This window comes from Entelurus aequoreus, linkage group LG25 (genome assembly GCF_033978785.1).
Source record: "Entelurus aequoreus isolate RoL-2023_Sb linkage group LG25, RoL_Eaeq_v1.1, whole genome shotgun sequence".
NCBI classification, from domain to species: domain Eukaryota; kingdom Metazoa; phylum Chordata; class Actinopteri; order Syngnathiformes; family Syngnathidae; genus Entelurus; species Entelurus aequoreus.
In genome coordinates this window covers 1,174,937-1,187,436 of record NC_084755.1, presented here as the reverse complement: position 1 = coordinate 1,187,436, position 12,500 = coordinate 1,174,937, and the positions used below count along the sequence as shown (strand labels likewise).

Genomic DNA, 12,500 nt, shown 5'->3' with positions numbered 1-12,500 from the left:
TATCCACATATATATGGTGTATCGTGACATGGACTAAACATATCCACATATATATGGTGTATCGTGACATGGACTAAACATATCCACATATATATGGTGTATCGTGACATGGACTAAACATATCCACATATATATGGTGTACCGTGACATGGACTAAACATATCCACATATATATGGTGTATCGTGACATGGACTAAACATATCCACATATATATGGTGTACCGTGACATGGACTAAACATATCCACATATATATGGTGTATCGTGACATGGACTAAACATATCCACATATATATGGTGTATCGTGACATGGACTAAACATATCCACATATATATGGTGTACCGTGACATGGACTAAACATATCCACATATATATGGTGTATCGTGACATGGACTAAACATATCCACATATATATGGTGTATCGTGACATGGACTAAACATATCCACATATATATGGTGTATCGTGACATGGACTAAACATATCCACATATATATGGTGTATCGTGACATGGACTAAACATATCCACATATATATGGTGTATCGTGACATGGACTAAACATATCCACATATATATGGTGTATCGTGACATGGACTAAACATATCCACATATATATGGTGTACCGTGACATGGACTAAACATATCCACATATATATGGTGTATCGTGACATGGACTAAACATATCCACATATATATGGTGTACCGTGACATGGACTAAACATATCCACATATATATGGTGTATCGTGACATGGACTAAACATATCCACATATATATGGTGTATCGTGACATGGACTAAACATATCCACATATATGTGGTGTACCGTGACATGGACTAAACATATCCACATATATATGGTGTATCGTGACATGGACTAAACATATCCACATATATATGGTGTATCGTGACATGGACTAAACATATCCACATATATATGGTGTATCGTGACATGGACTAAACATATCCACATATATATGGTGTACCGTGACATGGACTAAACATATCCACATATATATGGTGTATCGTGACATGGACTAAACATATCCACATATATATGGTGTATCGTGACATGGACTAAACATATCCACATATATATGGTGTATCGTGACATGGACTAAACATATCCACATATATATGGTGTATCGTGACATGGACTAAACATATCCACATATATATGGTGTATCGTGACATGGACTAAACATATCCACATATATATGGTGTATCGTGACATGGACTAAACATATCCACATATATATGGTGTATCGTGACATGGACTAAACATATCCACATATATATGGTGTACCGTGACATGGACTAAACATATCCACATATATATGGTGTATCGTGACATGGACTAAACATATCCACATATATATGGTGTATCGTGACATGGACTAAACATATCCACATATATATGGTGTATCGTGACATGGACTAAACATATCCACATATATATGGTGTATCGTGACATGGACTAAACATATCCACATATATATGGTGTATCGTGACATGGACTAAACATATCCACATATATATGGTGTATCGTGACATGGACTAAACATATCCACATATATATGGTGTATCGTGACATGGACTAAACATATCCACATATATATGGTGTATCGTGACATGGCCTAAAAATATCGAGATATTAATAAAAGGCCATATCGCCCAGCCCTATACAGTATGTATGTACATCTGAAGGGGTAAGTTACCGGGGACAAGGGAATGACCTTTTCCCGCAAGTACCTGGGGTTTTCAACCTGAAACAGGAAAGAGAAAAATGTTAGCCCTCTTTTCTCGGACTATAACCTCCACCTTTTTTTTTCTTTTTTCAGTGTGTCATAAACAATGCGGGCACTACATCAAAAGCTTGCGGCAGGAATGTCCTCCGTCAACTCTTGTCTGTTTAGAAAAACAGGTATTGTGCATGCCACCGGCTCTATTTCCGACATGTCTTTAGTGCACACAGGCCTTTTGTCAACACTGGGGACCACTAATCTGTAAGCGATCTCTGTTTCGTTTACTTGCAGACGGACGCTAATGTGTGTGCATCCTTGCCAATAAGTGACGCGGTCTTTGGTTATTATATGAGGTGCAAGAAACAGCGAAGCAAACCACATGAGAGAGAAAAAAAGGACACAGTTGAAGTGACTAAAGCAGGTTGTCGGCAACCCAAAAAGTTGAAAGAGCCATATTGGACCACAAATACAAAAAAGTAATCGGTTTGGAGCCGCAAAAAATGTAAAGACTTATATACAGTTATGTTCATAATCAGGGCCGGCCCGTGGCATAGGCAAATGCTAAGGGCGCCGTCCATCAGGGGGCGCCACGCCAGTGCCACAAATGTTGGAGGAAAAAAATAAAAAAGTTGGTACTATTATTTCTAAATACGTAAAATAATCCCACGTTAATTCAAATGCAAAGTAAAGCCTATTTAATAGAAATATTATTTGTTACAATATTACGCCCCCCCTCCCTTCCCGTATCATGACTCTTTTTGGACGTCCACATCAAAAAATCAACACAAGATGTCAAAACGGCCAAAACTGTCAGGTGCCCAGGGAAGAAAAAAGAGAAAAGAAGAGGAGAAACGAGAAAAAGACAGAGGTAGCAGGGAGGTAACGTTAGCCTACATGAAATTATTTGTCTGTTACAGAATGTGATAGTAACCTTTAGCATTAAGCTAATGTTACATGATTCGGCAATTGCTAATCAATAAATAGCTAGTTCTGTTTTAACGTCGGGTTATTGTGGAGGGGGCTAAATTGTTATGGAAAATAATAATGTAACGTTAGGTAATTACAGTACTCCCTGGTGTACAGTAATTTGTAAGTCATTCTAGTTCATGCAATATTAAAAAGCACAAATAGAGAACTCTGTAGGATCCCCTTTTTTTGTAATATAGTTGTTAAAGTCATACTGGTTTGATATCTTGTTTTGTGAAGTGCCTTATTTATATTGTATTTTTAATTTATTTTATGCAACTTGTTGACACGTTTTATTTTGTGTTTATGTATGTAAAAATTATTGTATTTCATATATTCATTTTTTATTTTTTGTATTCATTTATTTATCTATAGTTTTTTTTATCTTGTTAACAATTCTGATTGTTAATTTGCTTTCTTTAAGTAAAAAAAAAGGTCAAAGACAAAGCTGTTCGGTTTCTTGTGAGTATATACACTTCACTGCCGATGTGGGGGGGGCGCCACCTAAAATCTTGCCTAGGGCGCCAGATTGGTTAGGGCCGGGCCTGTTCATAATAATAGCAGTGTGTTTAAAAAGGTGTGTAAACCTCAAAATTCTTCAAATAAATTGTATTTTAATGAACACAAATGCATTGGAGAGACTGCACATTCAATTTCAAAGCCAGAAAATTGGAACAAAGTAATTAAATTTGACAATATTTTACAGAAAGTCAAGAAATACAAAACAAAAAAATAGCAGTGTTGACATCTTTCTTTATAAAACTCAAATGTACTGTATAAACTAAGAAATGCTTGCAGATTCAACTTTCCTTAGAATTATTAACTATAATTTAGTTGCATAACCAGGGTTTCTGATAACTGCTTCACATCTGTGGCACATGGAGTCGACAGGTATTGCAGCCCAGGACAATTGTACTACGTTCCACAATTCCTCTGCATTTTTTGGTTTTGCCTCATGAACAGCATTCTTTATGTCAGCCCACAAGTTTTCAATGGGATTAAGGTCCGGGGATTGTGCTGGCCACTCCATTACTTGAATTCTGTTTGTCTGGAACCATGATTTTACTCGTTTGCTGGTGTGTTTGGGGTCATTGTCTTGTTGAAACACCCATTTCAAGGGCATTTCCTCTTCAGCATACGGCAACATGACATCTTCCAGTATTCTGATGTACTAAAACTGATCCATGATCCCTGGTATGCGATAAATAGGACCGACACCATAGTACGAGAAACATCCCCATTTCATGATGCTTGCACCACCATGCTTCACCGTCTTTACTGTGTACTGGGGCTTGAATTCAGTGTTTGCAGGACGTCTGACTAACTGTCTGTGGCCCTTAGACCCAAAAAGAACTATCTTACTCTCATCAGTCCCCAAATTTTACGCCATTTCTTTTTAGGCCAGTAAGTGTGTGCTTTGGCAAATTATAACCGCTTCAGCACATGTCTTTTTTTTAACAATGGGACTTTGCGGGGGCTTCTTGCTGCTAGCTTGGCTTCACATAGACGTGGTCTGATTGTTCCAGTACTCACAGGCCATCTTAGATCTTCTTTGATCGTCCTGGAGCTGATCATTGGCTGAGCCTTTGCCATTTTGGTTATCATCCCATCCATTTCAATAGTCGTTTTTCTTTTTCTTCCTCGTCTTTTTGATTTTGGCTGCCATTTTAAAGTGTTTGATATCATTTTAGCTGAACAGCCTATAATTTTCTGCACTTCCTTATAGGTTTTCCCCTCTTTTATTAAATTCTTAATCAAAGAACGCTCTTCTTCTGAACAGTGTCTTCAACGACCCATTTTACTCTGTTTTTCCAAGGACAAATGCACAGCCAGCATATGCAGCGTCAGTTGCCTTGATCCTAAAATAAGGGCCACTTGTTTAACATATTTTTTTTACACATAATCAATGATGTCGCTTATGGAACGCAGCACTGCTATTTTTTTGAACACGCTCCTTTCAGTAAATGATTCAGTTTCACAGAATCAGCAGCATGCACATCATTCCTGTTGGGTCTGTTGGTTTTCTATACCTTTACTAAACCTTCTAGAAACTTACTTGTAGTGTAGAAGTTGAAATTCTAACAAAAACAGTGATTTATCTAGCTAGTGATGTGAGACTGCTATTATTTTGAACACAACTGTAAGTGTTATAATGATGGCAACACATGATGTAAGTGTCTATATTAGCTATATTAGCCTACTATCAAAATTACTTTAAAAGTCTTATATAAGTGTTATAATGAAGACAACACATGATATAAGTAGCTAATTAGTTGTATTAGCCTACTATCAAAATGACTGTGTGTCGCAGGCTGACGCAAATATTCATTGACAGAAATGTTGAAATATAATATTTATTCTACACATTTTTACAACATTGGAAAACATGAGTAAAACATTTCAGAGGTTGAGATAACTCTTGGAAATGAAAGTCTTAAAAATGGCCAAAGGTATAGATGTGTGTGTCCAAGTTAAAGGAAACGACAGGCTGTCTTCTTCTAGTGGATTTAATACAATCTTTGCAAGCTGGGTTAAGTTTGCTGTGGTCTGGAACAACATGGCTCACAAACAACTATGAGGAATGCAGCCAATATTACATACGGATGTGTCATGTGACATGCAAATATAAATTAAATACACAGAGGACATAAGTAAAGGAAATTAAATTAGCTCAAATATACATACAATCGGGGCATAATGATGCAATGTGTACATACAGCTAGCCTAAATAGCATGATAGCATCGAGTAGCTTGCAGTCATGCAGTGACCAAATATGCCTGATTAGCACTCAAACAAGTCAATAACATCAACAAAGCTCACTTTTGTGCGTTCCTGATTAGCACTCAAACAAGTCAATAACATCAACAAAGCTCACTTTTGTGCGTTCACGCACAGCATATAATGTTTGGTGGACAAAATGTGACACAGAAGGAGTGGCATAAAACACGTCTTTCTGTGGCAGTGTCGGAGAAAGTTATACATGTAAACAAACTGGTAAGTCACAGTCCACCCAACGGTGAGTTCAAGGGCCGCGGAATTTAGTAGGACAAAACGGCGCTCGCCAAATACTCTCATCAGTGAAGCATAAACATATTAAACAGTGGGCTTTGTAACAATTAGGAATGTTTGTGTCATGTTTGTCCTCCTACAGACACCATATTACAACAAAAAACAGATCTTTCACCCCATTTTTTTTTTCCATTTCCATGCATTTTTGAAAAATCTCCATGGAGCCACCGGGGCACCACTAAAGAGCCGCATGTGGCTCTAGAGCCGCGGGTGGCTGACCCCCGGACTAAAGCATTAAATACAAAAACATTGGGTTGCTATTTTCCTCACACAAACGTATACCCCTGGTGTGAGGATGACGGAGGACGGTAGTAAAATGATGCATCTAAAATTCTATGTTATACTAGTTTTCATACATTCTTAATTAGTCTCAAGGTTCTCTAACAAGTGTATTGGAAAAGTGTGTCGTCCAAAAGCTAGCCTTGATGCTGGAATTTTAGTAAAAAGGTTTAGTAGGTTAGCTTTAACGCGAATGGAATGTGTTCGTCCACATCTGCCTACGACAGAGTGTCTGACTTTAAGAAGAGCACTGTGGAGGTCTTGCTCCTCCGGGTTCTCTGGACCACCAATGACGGACATGACAGCCGTGTTCATCTTTGTGAGCAATGATTTATTTTTCATTAAGTTGTCCTTCTTGTGCTTTTCAGCCATGTTAAAGTCTCTCTCGCTCGTTCTCCACCATCAACTACCCCCTCTCCTTCCCGACTGCTGCCTTTAACAGAGCGACAGGTGATCAGACAAACACTCACAGCTGTATCATCTACGCACCTGTCACTAATCTCGAAACCGGTCCTGACACACCCCGCTTCGCTGCAGGTCCGCAGGCCACGCCCGCCCACTTTGACCAATACAATACACCAGGGGTCACCAACCTTTTTGAAACCAAGAGCTACTTCTTGGGTAGTGATTAATGCGAAGGGCTACCAGTTTGATACACACTTAAATAAATTGCCAGAAATAGCCAATTTGCTCAATTTACCTTTAACTCTATGTTATTATTAATAATTAATGATATTTACACTTAATTGAACGATTTAAAAGTGGAGAAAACACAAAAAAAATGACAATTAAATTTTGAAACATAGTTTATCTTCAATTTCGACTCTTTAAAATTCAAAATTCAACCGAAAAAAAGAAGAGAAAAACTAGCTCATTCGAATCTTTTTGAAAAAATTCAAAAAATAATTTATGGAACATCATTAGTAATTTTTCCTGATTAAGATTAATTTTAGAATTTTGATGACATGTTTTAAATAGGTTAAAATCCAATCTACACTTTGTTAGAATATATAACAAATTGGACCAAGTTATATTTCTAACAAAGACAAATCATTATTTCCTTTAGATTTTCCAGAACAAAAATTTTAAAAGAAATTCCAAAGACTTTGAAATAAGATTCAAATTTGATTCTACAGATTTTCTAGATTTGCCAGAATATTTGTTTAACATTTTAATCATAATAAGTTTGAAGAAATATTTCACAAATAATTTTCGTCAAAAAAACAGAAGCTAAAATGAAGAATTAAATTAAAATGTATTTATTATTCTTTACAATAAAAAAACAAATGTACTTGAACATTGATTTAAATTGTCAGGAAAGAAGAGGAAGGAATTTAAAAGGTAAAAGGTATATGTGTTTAAAAATCCAAAAATCATTTTTAAGGTTGTATTTTTTCTCTAAAATTGTCTTTCTGAAAGTTATAAGAAGCAAAGTAAAAAAAAATTATGAATTTATTTAAACAAGTGAAGACCAAGTCTTTAAAATATTTTCTTGGATTTTCAAATTCTATTTGAGTTTTATCTCTCTTAGAATTAAAAATGTCGGGCAAGGCGAGACCAGCTTGCTAGTAAATAAATACAATTTAAAAAATAGAGACAGCTCACTGGTAAGTGCTGCTATTTGAGCTATTTTTAGAACAGGCCAGCGGGCTACTCATCTGGTCCTTACGGGCTACCTGGTGCCCGCGGGCACCGCGTTGGTGACCCCTGCAATACACTATAACTCTGCACTTGTTCAACATAATAGCTGCCATATATCACAAGCAATATTGTAACCTTAAGTAAGTAGCTTAACTTAACTTACTTAACTTAACATTTCCTAGTATTTTTTATTTCTTATTGTTATTTAGCCTTTATTTAACCAGGTACGATCCCATTAAGGGAGACCTGACCAAGAGGGCAGCAGCAAGGTTACATTAAAAACAGTAAACAGTAAACAACACATAAAACATCAAATTTACATTAAAACTTGCTCACATAACACATGTGCATACAGACAAGGTAGACTGCAATCCTTTCACAGAAGCTTTAAACTCATGTAATGTAACAAGGGTTTGAAGTTGAAGATTTGATTGTAGGTTATTCCAAGCCTTCGGTGCTGAAAACCTAAATGCTTTCTTGCCCAGTTCAGTTCTTACTTTGGGGACGACACATTGCAGAACATTCATTGAACGAAGATTGTGACTTCCTTGTTTCTTTGTTAAAATACAAGACAGATAAGATGGGGTGATACCCAGAATAGTTTTGTAGATGAACACATACCAATGATTGAGGCGTCGAGCGCATAAAGACGTCCAGTTAACCATTGAGTATATGTATGAGTACATATAGCGAAGCTACGTAACCAGTGTTTCCCACACATTCATTTATTTGTGGCGGCCCACCACGACAGAATTACGTCCGCCACAAATAAAAAATAAAAAATAAAAAATATATATATATATATATTTTTTTTTTTTTTTTTTTTTTTTTTTTGTCCTCTCCAGCTTCTCAGGCAAATCATATAGTTGATGTAGATGCCCATATAGGCTGTTCAGATTTACTTTACAAAAGAGAAGTGTAGGATACTTCTCTTATTGCCTTATTTGTATTTGACTTTATTAAATGTATTTATATTAGAAACACAACATGTGTATATAACAAAGGGTGCAAAGTCTGCAGGCAGTAGGAAACACATGGTTAAGTGTAGGGAGTAAAACTGATGGCAGTCTAAAGTTCAAGATTTTTGGAGCTCTTTGTTCAGTGGATCAGATGTTTGATGAAGCTCTGTGTCTATCTACCACCACTACTGTTTTCTGTTTATTTGTTACTGACTGTGGCAGGACACCTCTGCCTCTGTTTCACTTTATGTTGCTGGTAAATAATATGCTTGTAGTAGTAGGCTAAAGTTAAAATATTTAGTATGCACTAATTAAAGGGGCAGAGCTTTATGAGACATTTTAGCTTTTATATTTTATAAGATATATTTTTTGTAAGAACCACAATTAATAAATATATTTCAGTGAATAAATTATTGTTCAAATCTGTATATAAATATGTACATAAAGTGTTGTAATTATATTGTAAAATGGATGGATGGATGGATGGACGTTTGAAACAAAACTGTTATAATTGATTAGTAAGTATACATTTTTTGAGCCTTTTTAGAGAAAATCATATCATTGTAGTAAATTATGCAAATTATTCGATGATGTCATGTTGACCACGCCCATAGCCACGCCCCCACCGCCCCAGGTATCTTGGCAGTTTATGGGAAACACTGGTAACTTAACATTTCCTAGTTGCTTAGCAGTAGCTACGCTACTTTTTGAACGAGTAGTGATTTCCGTAACTAAAATACATTTCTAACTAAATTAATAATAATAAAGAATACAATTTAAGTGCAAATAAAAATACAGCTTTATCACTTTAGTCATAATTTTTGCGCTTTAAAAACATGACTTTAGGTCCAGACTTCCTATGTTTTAGATTGTTGTCATTGCTAGCGCAGGTGGGCTAACAGTTTATTACAACTGAGTACTGCTGCGGCCCATTTGAACCACAGCTGAGAAACCCAACAATGGGTAAAAAAAACACTGTCTTAGAAGACGTTTCATCGCTCATCGAAGTAGGCTTCATCAGTTCATTTTCATAGACTTAAATAAGACCTTCCTTCCTAGGAGATTGACCGACTCAGCCTCGAACAAATAAACAGGACAAAGGCACTTTTGGTTTCAGAGGTCAAGTCCCTTGGGCATTGATGGAACTGAATAGAAAGGCAACCAGGGTAACTCCATCCGAACAACTGTTGTGCTGGCAGTGGTCTCACTTCAATGTATTTTAACAACTGTCATTTGGAGCAAAACCATCCTTGCATGTTCCATTTTTAGAGGATAAATACCTCATTCTATACCTATCCAAATGTCTGAACATAGACTGATGACATACTTGCCAACCCTCCCGTTTTTAGCGGGAGACTCCCGGTATTCAGCGCCTCTCCCGATAACCTCCCGGCAGAAATTTTCTCCCGACAAACTCCCGGTATTCAGCCGGAGCTGGAGGCCACGCCCCCTCCAGCTCAATGCGGACCTGAGTGGGGACAGCCTGTTCTCACGTCCGCTTTCCCACAATATAAACAGCTTGCCTGCCCAATGACGTCATACCATCTACGGCTTTTAGAGAGTAGAGTGCACAACTGCGCACTCAACAAGGGGACGAAGCAGAAGAACGAGGAAGTTACAGACATGGCGACGCCGTCGACGAGCAAGATGAAGAAATACGCTTGCAAGGTCCAAAACAAATGGAAACAAGAATTTCAGTTCATCCAGGACAGTTCGACGGGGAAGGGGTATGTAATTATGTTGCCTGTACATTTTGTAGAACAGACTTCTCCATTGAACACGGTGGCCGAGTCATGAACGGAGGAGAAGTTAAACAGGACAATACTGCCATCTACTGGATATCCCCCGGAACACTGAAATTCAAGTATTTATTTTATTTATATGTATAATAAAATAAATATATATACATATATATATATAGCTAGAATTCACTGAAAGTCAAGTATTTCATACATATATATATATATATATATATACAAGCGGAAGAAGATGGATGGATGGATGGATGGATGGATATATATATATATATATATATATATATATATATATATATATATATATATATATATATATATATATATATATATATATATATATATATATATATATATATATATATATATATATATATATATATATATATATATATATATATATATATATATATATATGAAATACTTGAGTTGGTGAATTCTATCTGTAAATATACTCCCCTATTAACCACGCCCCCGCCCCACCCCGACCCCCTACCACCCACCCCCCACCTCCCGGTATCGGAGGTCTCAAGGTTGGCAAGTATGACTGATGAAGCTTCCTCAGATGACAGGCGAAACGTCTTCTAAGACAATCTGAACATTCTGGTTCTGATTGATTTAATGACTTAATTTAAAAACTGATAAATGTTATTTTTCCCTACGAAGACAAAGCAACTTGTGAAACAGATGGTGGGCAAGCTGACTTAAATTTAGAATATTTGAAAGAAGGGAGAAAAACACCTTATGCAATCTTTACTTGTCCGGTATGACCACCAAGCCAATTTCATTAGAGCTAAAGTAAAACAAAGAAACCAATTTGAGCTGCTTTCGAACATCTGTAACAAAAAAAACCTGAAGCTGTCCAAGAATGAGTGAGGTTCGTCTCTGCTGCAATTACGAAGTAAGCATCTACTTTAAAAGTTTTATAAATTTAAAGTGGTTAGTTGTGTTTTATGTACAAAGTCACATCTGTTGACTTACTGTTTGAAAAACACTTCCGCACAGACCAAATGCAATGCCAGCACCTTCTAAGCATTCGCTGTACCTAATCTTCAAAACGTTAATGTTAAACAGAAGATTAGAGCGTCTGCAGAAAGTGTACAAATAATGTTGGACAGACAGTGAAAGTGGGTCATACAGGTGCAGATGGAGTACAAGTGCTTTGGCCTGATAGACTCCAGACTGAGCAGATAAGAGGCGCAAATATTCCTCAGATGTGAAGTTTACACAAACATGTTCACTCCTCAACACACACTCGCCTCCCAGACAGAGAAGGTGTTTTTTGATAAACTACACGCCGATAAAAAACAATGTTTGTCATGTAAAAAAAGACGACCACCACGATAAATGCTTTTTCTACATTAAAATGCGACACAATAAAGAAAAAGTGAACGAAAGCATTTAGAGTGAAAAATGCAAATGCACACACACTTAAACGTCCATGTGTGGTCAGCTCAAACAAATGGACTGGAAACCCACACTTTACCTGAAGTCTACTGAGATAGGCTCCAGCTAGTGAGAAAAACATGCTTGAAACTAGAATATCAACTGTTGCAAAGCTGTGTCATCAACCATCATTCATCATACCATGAATTGATTAACGGGAATAAGTTGAAAAAGTTATTCGGGTGTTACCGTTTAGTGGTCAATTGTATGGAATATGTACTGTACTGTGCAATCTACTAATAAAAGTTGCAATCAATCAATCAATCAATCAACACTTACAAGTATAAAACTACTTTTTTAAAAGTAATAATTTCTTACCTTAAGCATGAAAAAAAAAATCATGATGCCGAGCGCATATCATTATGTCAAGATAACGGCACTAGCATTTACTTAATTGAAGAATATGTTTCCACATATTGAGCAAAAAGGTCTCGTCTTTTTTTTTTCTACCAAGAAAAGTGCACTTGTGAGAATATACTTATTTTAAGGTATTTTTGGGGATAGATAGATAGATAGATAGATAGATAGATAGATAGATAGATAGATAGATAGATAGATAGATAGATAGATAGATAGATAGATAGATAGATAGATAGATAGATAGATAGATAGATAGATAGATAGATAGATAGATAGATAGATAG

General features: G+C 36.4%; 1 protein-coding gene across 2 annotated transcripts in view; it reads right to left on the bottom strand.

Annotated features, from left to right (window-relative positions):
* Window positions 1-12,500, bottom strand: part of LOC133642566 (centrosomal protein of 112 kDa-like) — a 212,218-nt gene that overhangs the window by 176,462 nt on the left and 23,256 nt on the right. For both annotated transcript variants that reach the window (XM_062036834.1, XM_062036833.1), the window contains exon 7: window positions 1,715-1,762. In XM_062036834.1, coding sequence (XP_061892818.1) covers window positions 1,715-1,762 — 48 coding nt within the window. The remainder of the gene's footprint in view (window positions 1-1,714; window positions 1,763-12,500) is intronic.